Raw genomic sequence first — 15,248 nt, 5'->3', positions numbered from 1 at the left:
ATAGTAAAGCGTGTACACACACACACAACCCCCCCTCCCCAAAAGGGCTTAGAGATGAGTGAGATGCTTCACAATTCAAACTAGTGCATCAAGTTGCTCCAGTACAGCAGGAGGAAGGAATGCTTGAGGACACTGATGTTTCTCCCATGTTTCCCACATGTTTCCCCCATGTTTCCCACATGTTTCCTAAGTTGTGTCCCTCTGCTGATCCTCTGACGTGTGCTGTCTCTCATTAATGTTTCACTGTGCACTTGTTTTTACCAGGGGTTTGCTGCTCAACATTTGACTGAGGCATCTCAAGAGTCAAAAGAGGAAGGGGAGAGAGGAGGGTGGAGAGAAAGATATATAGAGAGAGCAGTCAGTGACTGGCTTCTCAGTCTCTACTTTTGGACCTAGTGAGAGTGGAATCCCAAGGCAGTCATTTCTATCAAGTTGAGCGTCTGGAAGAAGAAGCCCCACTCACATGTTTGGTCAAGGGGTAAATAATAGATCAGGGATTAGACTTGTGCTGAATTCATTCTGGGGGTAACAAGCTAACTCCGGTCCCAGGATATGCATATTCATTGGTTGGGCCAAGGCCATGGGAGGATAAAGACCATATGCCTGTTTGTTAGGGAGATAGAGCTTAAATCCAGCTAATTAAACAAGATATTACATAGCTCCGTGAGCAACAAAACAAGCCTTTTAAGGATTGTCCAGAAAATAGAAGTGCTACAACTCAGGGGGGGGGGGGGGGTAATAATATAATGATATGGGTCTCTTTGATAGCTTCAAAGGGCCTCAATAATGTTATATGGCTTTGAAAGTGATTTTTCTTCCCCCAATTTATTCGTCATGTCAAACAAACTGTTAATGATAGGGCTGATTAGTGTTGTGACATATTAAACGGCTACACTAATGATGCTGGAGACATCCATGTTGGTGTGAAGTCGCCACCTCGTCTGCCATTAGCATATTGTCAAGCAACGGATGTCTCATTTGATTACGCTTATAAACACAGGCAGTTCAACTAATTAAAGTTACTCAGCAAGTGGTAAGGAGAATGTCCAAGCTCAGCCCTTCTACAGTTTGACATCTGGATTAAAAATATATTATAAAGCTCCTTCACTTACTGAAAGAGCACAAAACTAAATGTGCATCTCACCTACACACACACACACACACACACACACACACACACACACACACACACACACACACACACACACACACACACACACACACACACACACACACACACACACACACACACACACACACAGTCTCTCTGCAATGAGTATAGGTTTATCTGTCCCCATGACAGGACCCTACCTCTCACTAATTACCCAGAGGGGTTATTGATGATGAGCTATTGAACCCAGAGTTGGAGGCCCTCTCTCGGGGATGGCAGTCAGCTATCACAGCCTACAAGGCCATTCTACGCTGGGTTTCTGTCCATCTGTCTGGGAAGCAGCAGTTCTCACTGAGAAAAGGTCAATTCGATCATGTCATGGAAGGCAGAGGGGAGCGGAAAGGGGAGGGACCACAATCGGGCACCACACACACACCTGCTCTAATTCTGCTCTGACTGACTGCTTTCTGCGAGGACATTCTGGTCTGTTTGGCCGGGGGCTCGGTGACATTCTGAACCTGTGAGAATGTTCAGTATGATCACCTCACCTCTGATGTAATATGTTCACTGCAGTGGGTGCTGCTGAGGGCTCATAATAACGTCTGGAACAGAGCAAATGGAATGGCATCAAACACCTGGAAACCATGTGTTTGATGTGTTTGATACCATTCCACTGAACCCACTCCAATCATTACCACGAGCCCGTTCTCCCCAATTAAGGTGCCGCCAATCTCCTGGGGTTCATTGTTCATTACTTGGAAGTCTCATGAACTAGGCTTGTACTGCACGTGTCTGACTCCCAAGGTCTATGTTGAGTGTAATTGAAGTGTTATGTCACGTGCGCCTGACAGTCGTGTATCTGTCTCTCCAAATATACAGGTAACTGACAAAATAAAGACAACTCTTGATCACTTGGTCATACAGGCTAGAAAAATGCCCAGTGGCCCATTATTTTGTCTACCATGTCTAGAAGAAGAGATCTCAGTGACTTCTCAAAGGAGCTTAGAGGGTTTAAAGGGTGTGTGTGTGTGTGTGTGTCTGTGTGTCTCAGTCACCAGACATCAACCAAATTGAAGACTTATGGGAGATTCTGGAGCGGCGCCTGAGACAGCGTTTTCCACCACCATCAACAAAACACCAAATTATGCAATTTCTCGTGGAAGAATGGAGTCACATCCCTCCAATAGAGTTCCAGACACTTGTAGAATCTCTGCCAAGATGCACTGAAGCTGTTCTGGCAGCTTGTGGTAGTCCAACACAATATTAAGACACTTTATGTTGGTGTTTCCTTTATTTTGGCAGATACCTGTATATCTATTTCCATCTCAGCCATTGTCTTTTCATCTCCTCACTTTAGGGTAAATCCATTTGAATTCAATTACTTTTTGAGAGCATCCCTTCTGATAAAAAATAAAACTTTCCATACTGTACATGTTTGTTCATGGAAGAAGTGGTCAGAATGTGAGTTTTAGGACCTGAATGCCAAAACATTCAGGAGATAGATGTGCTCAAAGTTGACCCATTTTGCATACCCTACCATACCATGAGACATCCATGTTTTTATCACTGGAAAAGATAAACAGTTGAGTTTGATATCATTTTACAGCTTAGAAACAGGGTTATCAACCGATCTGAACATTTATTGAGCACCTTTATCTCTTGAATGTTTTGGCGTTCAGGTCCAAAAACTAACTTTCTGACCACTTCTACATAATATGTATGGAAGGTTTTGTTCAAATCAAAATGGGTGCAGTCAAAAAAAGTGACTGAATTCAAATGTATGTACCCTTTAGTAGAAAATGCCTAAAAGACCTAAAAGATGATAAACCATAGTTTCAATAGCGTGCTCCTTGTTCCACGGTGAAGTCGTCACATGTTCTCTCTCTGTACAGTATCTGACCGCCAGGCCCTAGATGCTACCTCTCGAGGGAAATGCGAACTCAAACACAACCTCACTACCTTGCTATGCCCTCTCAGTCAGTCAGTACCCAGCCAAGGACAAGACAAGGCCTACCAATGCAGAGCCCTGGGAGAAATACTCAGACTCCTCTTTCCCACACTATACCAGGGGGGAGTGGCACGCCACATGGGTGAGCCATGGGTAAGCTTGGACCCGGGGCTCATGACACTACGCCCCCCTCCCACGGTGGCCCCCAGGAAGTTGGCTCTCCTCTCATCAATCCTCCCATTATTAGCAGGGCCTGTCTGCTGAGGATGGCTCAGAAGGTCATCAGATGGGAGTTAAGAAGAGGGCCAGACCCGGGGCTGAACTGAGGGGCTTGTGCTGGGGGGGGGCGGTGCTGTAGTTGTCTGATTTAGGTACACAGATAGGTTTAGTGTGGGAGAGGGGTGAAGAGGGGGGAATCAATGGCCTCTCTGTCATTGGGTATTATGAGACTTGAGGCGCGAGTTCCCACAAGGTTGAACATGAGAATGGCTCATGCTTGATGTCAAGACTGAGCGACTGATATCATTCCCTAGTCCAGTTGAGAAAACTAGCTGCAGGGTGTTTCATTTTTTCCACACTGTCACAACCTACAATGTCCAAAATAAAATTCTCAGCAGATATTAAACATCCAAGTTCATGAGTATTTGCAGATATTCAAAAAAAGTGAGCTATATACAGCCGTTCACGTTAAAAAGCCACCCAATGTCATATCCACCCATCCATATTCATCAGATTAGCCACCCACACTTCTGTAATGCAACCCATCTCAGAGAACAGAGCCCTCAGTGGAGCAGCAAAGTGACTGTGATGTCATATGAGACTCAGTGCTCTCACAGGTTGGAATCTCATTTCCATTCTGGAATGAGAGAGACATTCCGCTAAACAGAGTTCAAATTGACATCCCAGCTGACACTTGTACTTCCTGTGTATCTTCAAAGGCAACACGACTTGTGACTCTTTAGTCAGTGTGATCGTAAGCCCCCTGTTCGTTCTGTTGGTTCTCACCTCCCTCAGTTGGAATCAAAGATAACGTTATTATGCAGACGACAGTCCTCCTACCTGAGGTGGCAGGCGGAGACAATTATACTTCCCCGGAATTCTCCACGGAATGTCGCTCGCTTCCAGGCTCGGCTTCCCTTCCTCCCTCACTCCTTCTCAGCCAACCAGGTGCTTGTCACTTGTTTCCTGAATGTTTCATGCAGATGGAGGCATTTGCATGATCAAGATTCCGTGTCGTTTCTCCACATCCGTGCTGATTTTATTTTATTCACTGTTCTCTGTCTGTGTGGCTCTGTGGAGAGAGAAGGCAAGAGAACAGTATGCTCATTGGGACTGCCACAGTGTAAAGCCTACTCATTTTATGGGCTGGCTCGTCACATCAGAACACTGGTGGCAATTAGGGCTGAGTGGCCTCAAAGACACTCGACTCACAAGACAAGAGTCAATTTAACATCTTTAACATAATGTTCTTCTGACTTACATATCACTGCATATGCTATGTGAGGGATTTTCTTATGCTCCATCAATTTACAGTGACAATACAATGCACTTAATTCACAGTAAGCCTGAAAATAACACATAAGTCCTGTATAATTAATCTTTGCACCCAAAACCATGTGCTACATTTATGAAACAGTCGGTCACGAGACACTAGTCTGTAATTGACGGGAGAGGAGGAGGACAACATAAAGAGATGGTATACTGGATGTATTTCTCAACTAACATTTCAGGATGACTCACAGGCAGTATATTGCACCCGGAGAGAACTGGGCACACACACACTGCACACGGGAACACCTGTTTTTCTCGGAATAATGAACTTAAATAAAACGATATAACCTGTCACACATCTTAAAACGGTGCGATGAAAGACGAACGGGAGCCAAATCAAAAGACGACAAGAGTTTGTGTTCATTCAGTCAGGACTTGAAAAAGTATTTTTTATTTTCAAATGCAGGAAGCACACATCAGTGGTGAGATGAAGGGGTCTGGCTGAGAGCTGCGTTTTATGTGCGTAAAATGTTCCTCAGATGTAGATGAATCTATCATTAAGAGGACAGACAAGAAACACTTAAAAGGGGAGACACACACTGCTCCAGACATCCTCAGAGACCGTGTAAGACACACTGTCAAAACATGGTGGAACATGTTGCAGTAATGTAACCTGTATTGGAAACGATGAGGGCCAAATAACATGCAAAGGGGATGTGTGTGACTAGGGGGGCTTCAGCCAAAAACATTGGATCATGTTTTCTGGATGTGAGGTATTATGTTATATAAAATAGGCTTATACTTATCACTAAAATGACATGGCTCCTTTTACACAGGATGTTGTAATTGTTATTTAATCATATTTACTTTGGAGGTTTGTGGATGACATTGGCTGCATTTAGACAGGCAGCCCAATTCTGATCTTTTTTTCACTAATTGGTCTTTTGAACAATCAGATCAGCTCTGTAATATAGCTGATGTGAAAAGATCTGATGTGATTGGTCAAAAGACCAATTAGTGGGGGAAAAAAATCAGACTTGGGCTGCCTTTGTGAACGCAGCCATAGAGTGGCAATTTACTTCTAACTGTGCATGCACCTGATATCTGGATGTAATGGGCCTGAATTAGTCATCCATCTAATCACTGATTGGGACCCCATAGAAAGTCACTGGGGACGGTTGTCCTCCTCTGTAACGATATAAAGTGGGGAACAAACCCCTTTTCCAGTGATCCAGATCCAGAATCAGGCTCCTAAATGGATGATTGCTCACCATCTCCATTAAACAAGGAGCTTTGTTGGGAGGCAGGCAAGGGGAGAAGAGAAAATCTGATTCATACAGTATAAATGCCATGTGTCCGTCTGTGCAAGTCTAACAGGGCAGATGTTGCGCATTACGCGTCAGTCTACTGCCTCTGAAACCGCTCCACAAATGAGGATCCTAATGAGAGGCACTGCTTGTGGGTCAAGGAACAGCCTAATCGTGCTAAGTCAATTGATTTATTTTTGTCTTTCTCTGTCTTTTATTTTCTCAGCCGGGCAGGCAGAAGGACCAGACAAACAGAGAGAGCAGATGAACCAACATTTGTGTGAATGAACAACAGACTTGCCAGTCCTCATATTTCTTCATTGTAGTATCTCTTCTCATCTTTCATGCCTGGCCACTCATTACAGTGCATGCAAGTATGAGTCCATCCATATGTTGCTGCATGTCCAGCAAAACAGCAGATTTTTTCCCATACCAAGAATGTTAAACATTCATACTAACTGCAAATGATAAACAATTATCAAACTAAAAAGTAGGACAAGTGGTAAGTAATTAACTGTGAAAAGGAGAAGACCAAGAGTAGGCAAATGCAGTAGGCTACACTGATAGTGGGGTCTGTGGCTTCATTTCCCCTAAACACACCAATTACTGTGTGATTGACTTTACTAAAGAACGTATTAATCAAAAAATGAATACGTTCTCTCCTACTAGGTATTTTACAACAGTCCTTTACATTTCAAACAATTAGAGCTCTGCTTTCAGTTACTTCCTAATACGTTGTGTCGTAAAAACTGACGTTTGGGAAGTACGCTGACGTATGGGGAAGTAAATAACGGAAAACAGCGCGCTTGTTTGAAATGGAAAAGGCGTCTCGGTAGCTATTGACAACAGTGTGATTCACTCAGAAAGTGTACATTTCGTCTTGCAATATTTTGTAGACAGCAATACATACCCTACATGCACGGATAAATATACAGTTGTCCTTTAGGATACGTATGCTTGCCGTCCACAATGATGCTGTTCAGTGCATGGACTTTTGACATGTAACGTTATCGTTCAACTTAGCCAGCTGCTAACGTTAGCTCTTCCTACTTTGCTTTGTAACGTTGTCCGATCGAGAAAGTTGTCAACACCCAAGGTAATGTTTGTTTACTTACCGCCGACTGGCTAACTAAACAGAGTAGAACACCTGTTGCAGTGCACGGTCGTGCTTCACTGCTGGGCTCACCTTCAGTTATAGGCTAGCTAACGTTAGCTAGCTAGCTAACTGGCAAACCAGCTAGTTTCTATGGTCTCTTCAAAGTTACTTCTCCCTTTTGTCCTTTGTTGAAGTGAAGCTAGGCTCCATACCAAAATGTCCTCCCGGTACAGGACCATATGTAGCTAGCTAACTTTGCTAGCTAGCTAATGTAATATTAGACGACCACCTAGCTGATTGGCACTAGTCTTGAGGACAATTAGTAACACCTGTTGACTTGTCTCTGTCACTAGAGCTCTAACGTTATTCCCAAATCAATAGTGCAGCAACAACATTGATCACTACGGGCTCGATATTACTATACAGTCTAATCTAATGTAAATCTATATAGTGTTGTCTCTGTAGCTAGCTTTCTACTGTAACGCTGAAGCTTACTGTATATTGATGAGAAAATGTGTACTGCCTCCGTCATTTTCTTTATTTTTCTCTTTTCCAGCTCTATGATGGCTACTAGAGACAGCAGTCGCATCATGCTGCTGAAGGAAGAAGTGAGGAGTTTGTCTGAGGAGTTAGTGCAATGCCAGGTGACTGTGCTGGATGGTATTGATTACGTTGTCAACAGCTGAGTCTAGCTATGTTGTTGCCAACATTTTCTGTGTTTAAAATAAATCAGTTTATACACAACATCTCAACCTGCGTTAGCTACTTCACAAGTGAACAGTTTCTAAGTGCTTACAAATACACACGGCAAGATCCTAATAAACATAGGAAAATATTGATAAATGCAACTTATATGATATTTAGAAGACGCTTTGACTTAGTCGTGTGCATACATTCTTTTTACATATGGGGGGGCCCAGGGAATCGAACCCACAACCCTGGCGATGCAAGCGCCATGCTCTACCAACTGAGCCATACAGCACCAACTTAGGTAATACATCTAGCTCTGTAACCACAATAGCAATGATAGATTGACATGAAGTTGAGCTTTTTGCCCTTTTCCTTGCTATTGCACATTCCCTGCACCATAGGCAATGACCATTTCATATTTGGGTCATAGGCTAATCAGTGAGTTTCAGCGTTTAGAACATTGCAGATAGAAACGGATTTATAGAACCTAACTCCCAGTTAATCACAAACACATTTGATCTACACATTATATTCCCATCTAGAACATACTATAACGTTGCATCCTCCTGAACGAGTCTCAGTCAGTCTCTCTCTCTCTGATGCTGTGATGGAGAGATGCTCTCTTGTCGTTACAGGCTCGCCACCAGGTGGCGTCTAAAAACATAAACGGTGTATTTACCTGGAATCAGTGTCTCACTTTGCATATTCATAAGCACATCTTGGAGAAGCTCACCTCTGTGAGTGTGTGTTTATATGGGCAAATATATGGACAAATATTTCACTCTACACTATACAAGACTCTGTCTTTTGAGTCCAGCATAGATCATTGCTTGTTGACAGTAGTTAATGTTTTACTTGTTGTTTCTTGATGTGTTCTGAGATTCCGAAGAAGGCCATTGAAGGCTGAAACGTCAGTCTTTTAAACTTGTATAATAAAACAAGCAAGAAAATGAATTGTGAGTCAGAGCCTTTTCCTGTCCAATGATCCCAACATGTATTGAAGGGAGTATTACTCGTTTCAAGGTACAGTATAAAGCACTGACCAGCATTTGTCGATTTTACAAGACACTTTTATCCAGAGCGACATACAGTAGTGAGTGCATACATTTTCTTATTGGTCCCCTGTTGGACTCGAACCCAGAACCCTGGCGTTGTAAGCATCATGCTCTACCAACTGAGTTACAAGGGACTACTTTGTATGGTCTGTCTGTCTGTCTGTCAGACCTGATCCAGACCGAAGTCACTCACAACCTCCATTACATCAACCAGTTACTGTATTTCTCATCTATTGAATTGACATGAATCACTTCTCCTCGGTGGTCTGGGGAGAGAGAGAGCATCAATGATTCTGTCTGTCTCTTAGTGACTGTTAGACAGTGTTAGTTGTACCGTGTACCATTCAAATCGTGGCATTTGAAATGCCATTAATGTGTAAATTCTCTGGCACAGCGTTCTCAGGACCACCATTAACTACAAAGTGGCCCGTCTGTCGGCCAGAAAATGTTCCTACTTGACCATGCTAATTTTATTAATATGTGGCTGCATTCCAGGCCCACTTAGTATGTTTAGCCCATGGTCTTTCAAGGTCTGCAATTACAATTAATAATTCAGTGATCATCAAAAACACATTCGATACATCTCTAATACTGTGGAGAAGCCCTTGATATGGGTGGTGAGGGTCCTGGCGAGGAGTCTCACTGTCAGTATGTAAGGGTTAATGGCAGCCATAGGCCAGGAGAAGCGAGACCACCTATTTGATGTCAGGCCTCCATTTCTTAATTTGTCATTAACGGCAGTGCAGGACCAGGATTGGTGAGATCTCTATTCATCCAATAAGGATCGACTCTGCTCTCTCCACTTTGTATGTTCAGCCCATGGTCTACCAAGGTCTGCCTCCGCCATTTAGTAAATAATTGATTAGACACTTTTGAATGGGGTTTTAAAATTCATGTGCTAATTGGAGACCAGTAGATTCCAGTGGGAGTGATGACTTTTCATCTTGTGATGATGTGAAAATAATTTAACAGATGATTTTATATTAAGTCGATTTGGCATAATTCTATCTTTTAGTGTGCCGAAAATGTAGTTTTTAGATGTTTCTCATTAAATGTAATGTAGCTTAAAAAATAAATAAATGGAACACCGTTTTTTGGGGGCGGCGAGTCAATTTGAATGTGAAATGTGTCACGGGCGGAGGCTCTCAGGTGTCTCTGCACCTTCCAGGACTCTCTCTGTCATCAGTTTAGTGCTTCTCCTCCGCTAGTTACTTCAGAGCTGCAGAGAAAACGTCCAGAATCAGATGCACTTTATTAATAAGGGATATGCTGCTTTAACTGCTGTTCTGGTTTGATCTCTAACTCCCCAGTCATGAATTGTGCATAATGACAAGTGTCAATGTAGCCTCCCCTTGAGCCGAAGGTCACACTCCAGTAATGTAATCTCTCTGTAAAGACAGCACCATGATTAGAGAAGGCACACCACATCTAAAGTTTTATTTTGTACAGGCCATTTGAATTATTGATTGGGTTGCCCCCCCCCATATATGCTAATGTATTCAAGCATCTCATTGAATTATTTGTATTTCATTTAGAATTGCTATAACATCACCTCTCACTAATTATATTTTAAGATGTGAGAAATAGTGTTATTATTTCAGAAAGGGATGTCAAAATAGGAAATGAATTTCAGTATTTCTGTGCTATGTGTCTGTGTGGTTCATGAAGACTACCACATGTCACATTTTTAGAATAATGATTTGATTTAGTCATAATAAGATTTGAGTATAATCATTCATAACCGTGAAATCTTCTAACCATGAAATTGTTTGTTCTTCTCACAGGCTGACAAGGAGTTTGTGTGGTCCCTATGGAAACGCCTCCAAGTAGCCAATCCGGACCTGACCCAGGCCGTCAGCCTAGTTGTCGAACGGTGAGTTAGTAATTGTCACGGTTCCCTCTCACCCATACGTTATACCCTGTAGCTCATCTCCATACTACAACCTGTGAAGAAATGTTCAGGGCCTTTAAGATCTCCCAGAAATCCCATCTCCAAAGGGAAACAGAGGTAGGGAGGGAAGTACGTCCGCTGGAAGTTATCCCAAGGTTGTGTGTGCGAGACACCTGGTCATTCTGGTGGGTTTACGGCTGAATAGTGCAGATGCTCCTCAAAGCCCTCTCATCTCCAGTCTAGCTGCTCAGCCATGGAAACCACCCACGTTAATGAAAACAGTCTCGCTCGGCTCCCATTCTAAAACTGGGAAACCGTTCACTGCCAAGTGCTTCGTTTTTTTTTCCGGGGATAAAACATTAGATTGAAGATGACCTTTTGCGAGGGGCGGCTAAGCCTCACAGAATACATCAGCATGGGAACAGGTTGGAATGAACAGGGGTTCAGGTATTTCAACTACTGCAGTCATACACGGTAGTAGTGTGAGTTCAGGCATGTCTGTTCTTTTCAAAACTTCTGTTGGAAAGTTGTTTGATTTAAAATGCTGTGTCAAAATGTTGTTTTTCGTAAAGCTACACCAAGCTCCTCGTAAACAGAATGAAGATTCTAAAGAATCGTGGTGCAGGATTTCATTTCTTAATAAAGACTGTTCATTTCTGTTCATAACAAGCATTTCAATGTACTGTAGTAGACCTAGATGTGGAGTCCTTTTCATGCTAAATGTCGTAAAAAAAAGACAATTAAACCAAGATTTTGGCTCCTTTTCATGTAGTAGGTCTAGTAGGCCTGTGTTCTACATTCCCCTGCCTTTTGGAGCATCAGACACAAAATAAAGCGTGTCAGTTGGCAGGAGCCTCAGACGGTTGGTTTCAGGGGGAAAACATGTGTGCCAGGTTCAGGATCCTCTCTGTCTGTGTCTCAGGCAGGTTCCCCATCCCCCACAGCTCCGGCTAGGGAAACCCAACAAAGCATGTTGGTCCACAGGGGCCTAGGTAACATGCACCCAGAGAGTGTGTGTGTGTAGTCTATCAGCACACTGGCACCGCGCTGCACACGGCGGGTATATTGACATGATAATTGCGCCGACTCCAGTCAAGCGCCGGGCCTGTGGGGGATTCCAGCTGGTCTTGTAGCGATTGGATGGCTGCTCAGGACACGGTTAACACGGCAAAGGATACAAGGTAGCGCTTGACTCCGAGGAGACCAGGCATTCATTTCAATGTCCCTCTGGGGGGGAGAGCCAGCCATGGCATGGGGAGGAGAGGAGCCTGGATTGGGGTGGAGGAATGGGGAGATGGGGGGTTGGTTGGAGGGGGTGTCCCTGGTGATCTCAAGAAGCTGTTGAAACAAACTGGCCCCAATCGTTATTCTTTTGTCTCCGCTCCCCAAACAGTGAACAGGAGAAAAGAGGCCTGAGCCAGAATGAAAGATATGCTGCTGGAGGAGGCTGCTGCTGCATGGCCCAATGGGGCGGAGAGAGAGCGAGGGAAAAAGTTTGCTGTGTGTGTGTGTGTGTGTGTGTGTGTGTGTGCTGAATAGGATTCCAGGTTTGATGTGGTCCTGGTAATTACCTTATCTGGAGAACAGTGAAATGACACTGGGGTGCTGATTGACATACTTCTGGTGTCTGCCTGCCTGCCAGCGCCCAGGGAGCCCGCTGAGTGTTTGAACACACAACTTTGGGTTTATCTTCTTTTCCTGTGACCTGCTTTTCTTTAAGGCCCTCTTTGTTGTAATTTGGTTGCCTGAGTTAAACAACATCAGTTATGTGCCTATTGCACAGATATTTGTTGATATTGAGTGTTTCTGTGTTTTGTTTTGAAACTGTCATTTAATGTACTAGACAGTAAAATAATATGCTATTATAGGGGTGACAGACTACATGCACTTGGCATATTCACTTCTCTGATAACATTCAATACTCTGTAAACCTGTGCACTGAATGGGTTTTCCCGTTGATTATACGAATGAAGCTATCATTTCCCCTCAGATGAGCTTGTTTGCTGTCGTTTGCCATATGCTAGATCCTGTCAGTGGGTCTGTCACCACCACATCACCCTTATGCCTCCAAATGAAACCCATCATCATTAGCAGGACCAGAGAGTCGTTGGAGACGAGCTGCTAACGATGCTTCAGCTCTGGGCCTCGCAGTCACATCACCGCTCTGCCGCTCTCTCTCTCCGTAGAAATAGAATGACAGATTGAGTGACTCTGCATAGAACTAGAATGACATAGATTAACATTATATTTCTATGTTTCTCTTCGTCCCCAACAAGAGAGAAATGGAAAGCTGAAGCCAAGGACCGCAAGGTGCTGGAGATCCTGCAGGCCAAAGACTACAAGATCCAGGAGCTGGACCAGGTATTGTTGTTATGACATGTGGAATGCATAGTGAGTGAACCATGTCTGCGTCGTACCCTGATGTCTGAACAGAGAAACCTCCCATAGGAATTTGTCTTCCATTTGATATGAAGGGATGCATTGAAATAGAATGCCTGTCTGAGTGAGAGTGCAAGTCCAGTCTAACCTACAGTCAGTCAGTCCTGTTATATAAAAGACCCATGAGCCTTGGGTTTGTCTGAGGCAAGCCCTATCACTAGCGCAAGTGCTAACTCTATGCCCACCTATAACAGTGGCTCAGTATGTGTGTTCTATGGGCTGCTAGGACAGATAATGATTACGGCGACGCACTGTAGTTTACCCTTAATCACCGTCCCTTAACAGCAGCATCTGTCAGTTTCTGTCATTACATTAGCAACCTTCTCTGTCAGCTGGCTAATGCTACGCTAACTTCATCCCATCCGCTCCCAGAGAGACGGGCGCTAAATGCTATCATCAGCAGCTCTTTAACAGTGTGTTTATCCCGCCCTCCTCACTCATCTCAACACTGATTTAGCTATGTACAATTAGCCAGAGCTGTGGAGCACAATAGAGGTTACACATTATTTTCTTACCACTGCTCTGTTTGTTCTGAGAAAAAGGGTGTTGGCACAGATTTCAAACATGTTATCGGTCAAACCCTGTCACTGTGAGGGAGAATGAAGGAAGGACGCAGGCAGGTTCATTCATTCTGCCGCGCCATCAACATTTTTACATCATTTTTTCTGTCATTTAGCAGATCTCATCCAAAGCGACTTACAGGGATATTTGGGGTTAAGTGCCTTGCTCAAGGGCACATCTGCAGATTTTTCACCAAGGGATTTGAACCAGCAACCTTTCGGTTCCTGGCCCAAGTCTTAACCACCAGGCTACCTTTGATGACCACTGGACACTGCTCAAGTCTTAATAGGCCTGACAGTATGTTCCCACTCACTGCATAATATTCCTCAACATCATCTTGTGTGCCTGCAGAAACAACAAACTGTTTGGAATATTACGAATACATTGTATTATTAAGTAAGTAACCATGGAGATAAGTGTAATAACTGGTTAATTTCCATGCCCCTTCACTTCTAAACTATACCTTGAAAGTAGCAGCACTCCACCCCCACCCCAAAGTTCTTTATAAGAGCAGTAGAAATTCTGGTTGGTGAAGTTCTGGCCTATTTGCGAAGCTCATTAATAGTCAGGATTGTGTGCAGTGTCACACAGACCACTGACATTCATCATCTCGTCCAGATTTGGGCCAAAGGAACCCAAATGGTGATTAATTGGTTTTTCCCCCTTTACTGTTCTGGAGATGTGATGGTCTGCTGAGTCCACACAGGACCTCACGCTATCCCTCTCAATGTCTCCACTCCAACTTTCACTATCGTCTTTCCTTTTCTTCTTTTTTCCTCCTCTCGCTACCTCTCTCTCTCTCTCTCTCCCCCTTTCCTCTCTTTACCTCTCCCCCCTCTCTCTCTCTCTCTCTACCTCTCTCTTTCTCCCCTTTCCTCTCTTTACCTCCCCCCCCTCTCTCTCTCTCTCTCTCTCCCCTTTCCTCTCTTTTCCTCCCCCCCCCCTCCCCTCTCTCTCTCTCTCTCTCTCTCTCTCTCTCCCCCCTTTCCTCTCTTTACCCCCCCCCTCTCTCTCTCTCTCTCTCTCTCTCTCTCTCTTCTTCAATTCCCTTTCCTCTCTTTTACCCCCAAGTAAGGTAAACTCTCTAACTCTCCCCAGAAGTTTCCTCTTGAAAATGTCTTTACCTCTCCCCACAAGATAAAATAAATAAGCATAGATCTCTTGTCAATCCTCACCCTTTTCTCCCCACAAATCTTGCTGCTCTGATGGCACACTGTCTCCCCTTTGAGGGAAATATGTCTCTTGGGCTTAGGAAGTGCAGCTCAGTTTCCACCTCATTTTGTGGGCCACACCTGTCTTCTCTCCCCTTTCCTCTCTTTACTTCTCCCCCTGTCTCTCTCTTTCCTTTTTTCTCACAGTTTACCTCTCCCTCCTCTCTCTCTCTCTCTTTCTCTCTTTTTGTTTTCTCTCTAATTGTGCTGCTGTCTGGGGCTCTCTCTCTTCTCCAGGTTCATCTCTCTGTAGGTGATGGCTTTGTTGTGGAAGGTTTGGGAATCCTTCCTCCTGGTTATCTCTCTCTCTCTCTCTCCCCTTTCCTCTCTTTACCTCTCCCTTTCCTCTCTTTACCTCTCCCCCTCTCTCTCTCTCTCTCTCTCCCCTTTCCTCTCTTTACCCCCCCCCCTCTCTCTCTCTCTCCCCTTTCCTCTCTTTACCTCTCCC

At 44.0% G+C, this 15,248-nt stretch overlaps 1 protein-coding gene across 2 annotated transcripts in view; it reads left to right on the top strand.

Annotated features, from left to right (window-relative positions):
- Nucleotides 1-6,629: 6,629 nt before the first annotated feature.
- The window catches only part of cntln (centlein, centrosomal protein), a 155,972-nt gene continuing 147,353 nt past the window's right edge, over nt 6,630-15,248 (top strand). For both annotated transcript variants that reach the window (XM_064926566.1, XM_064926565.1), the window contains exons 1-4: nt 6,630-6,953; nt 7,510-7,597; nt 10,483-10,571; nt 12,866-12,950. In XM_064926566.1, the coding sequence (XP_064782638.1) occupies nt 7,514-7,597; nt 10,483-10,571; nt 12,866-12,950 (258 nt within the window). In that variant the 5' untranslated portion in view covers nt 6,630-6,953; nt 7,510-7,513. The remainder of the gene's footprint in view (nt 6,954-7,509; nt 7,598-10,482; nt 10,572-12,865; nt 12,951-15,248) is intronic.

This window comes from Oncorhynchus masou, chromosome 20 (assembly GCF_036934945.1).
Source record: "Oncorhynchus masou masou isolate Uvic2021 chromosome 20, UVic_Omas_1.1, whole genome shotgun sequence".
Classification (NCBI taxonomy): Eukaryota; Metazoa; Chordata; class Actinopteri; order Salmoniformes; family Salmonidae; genus Oncorhynchus; species Oncorhynchus masou.
This window is presented reverse-complemented; position numbering and strand designations above follow the sequence as displayed.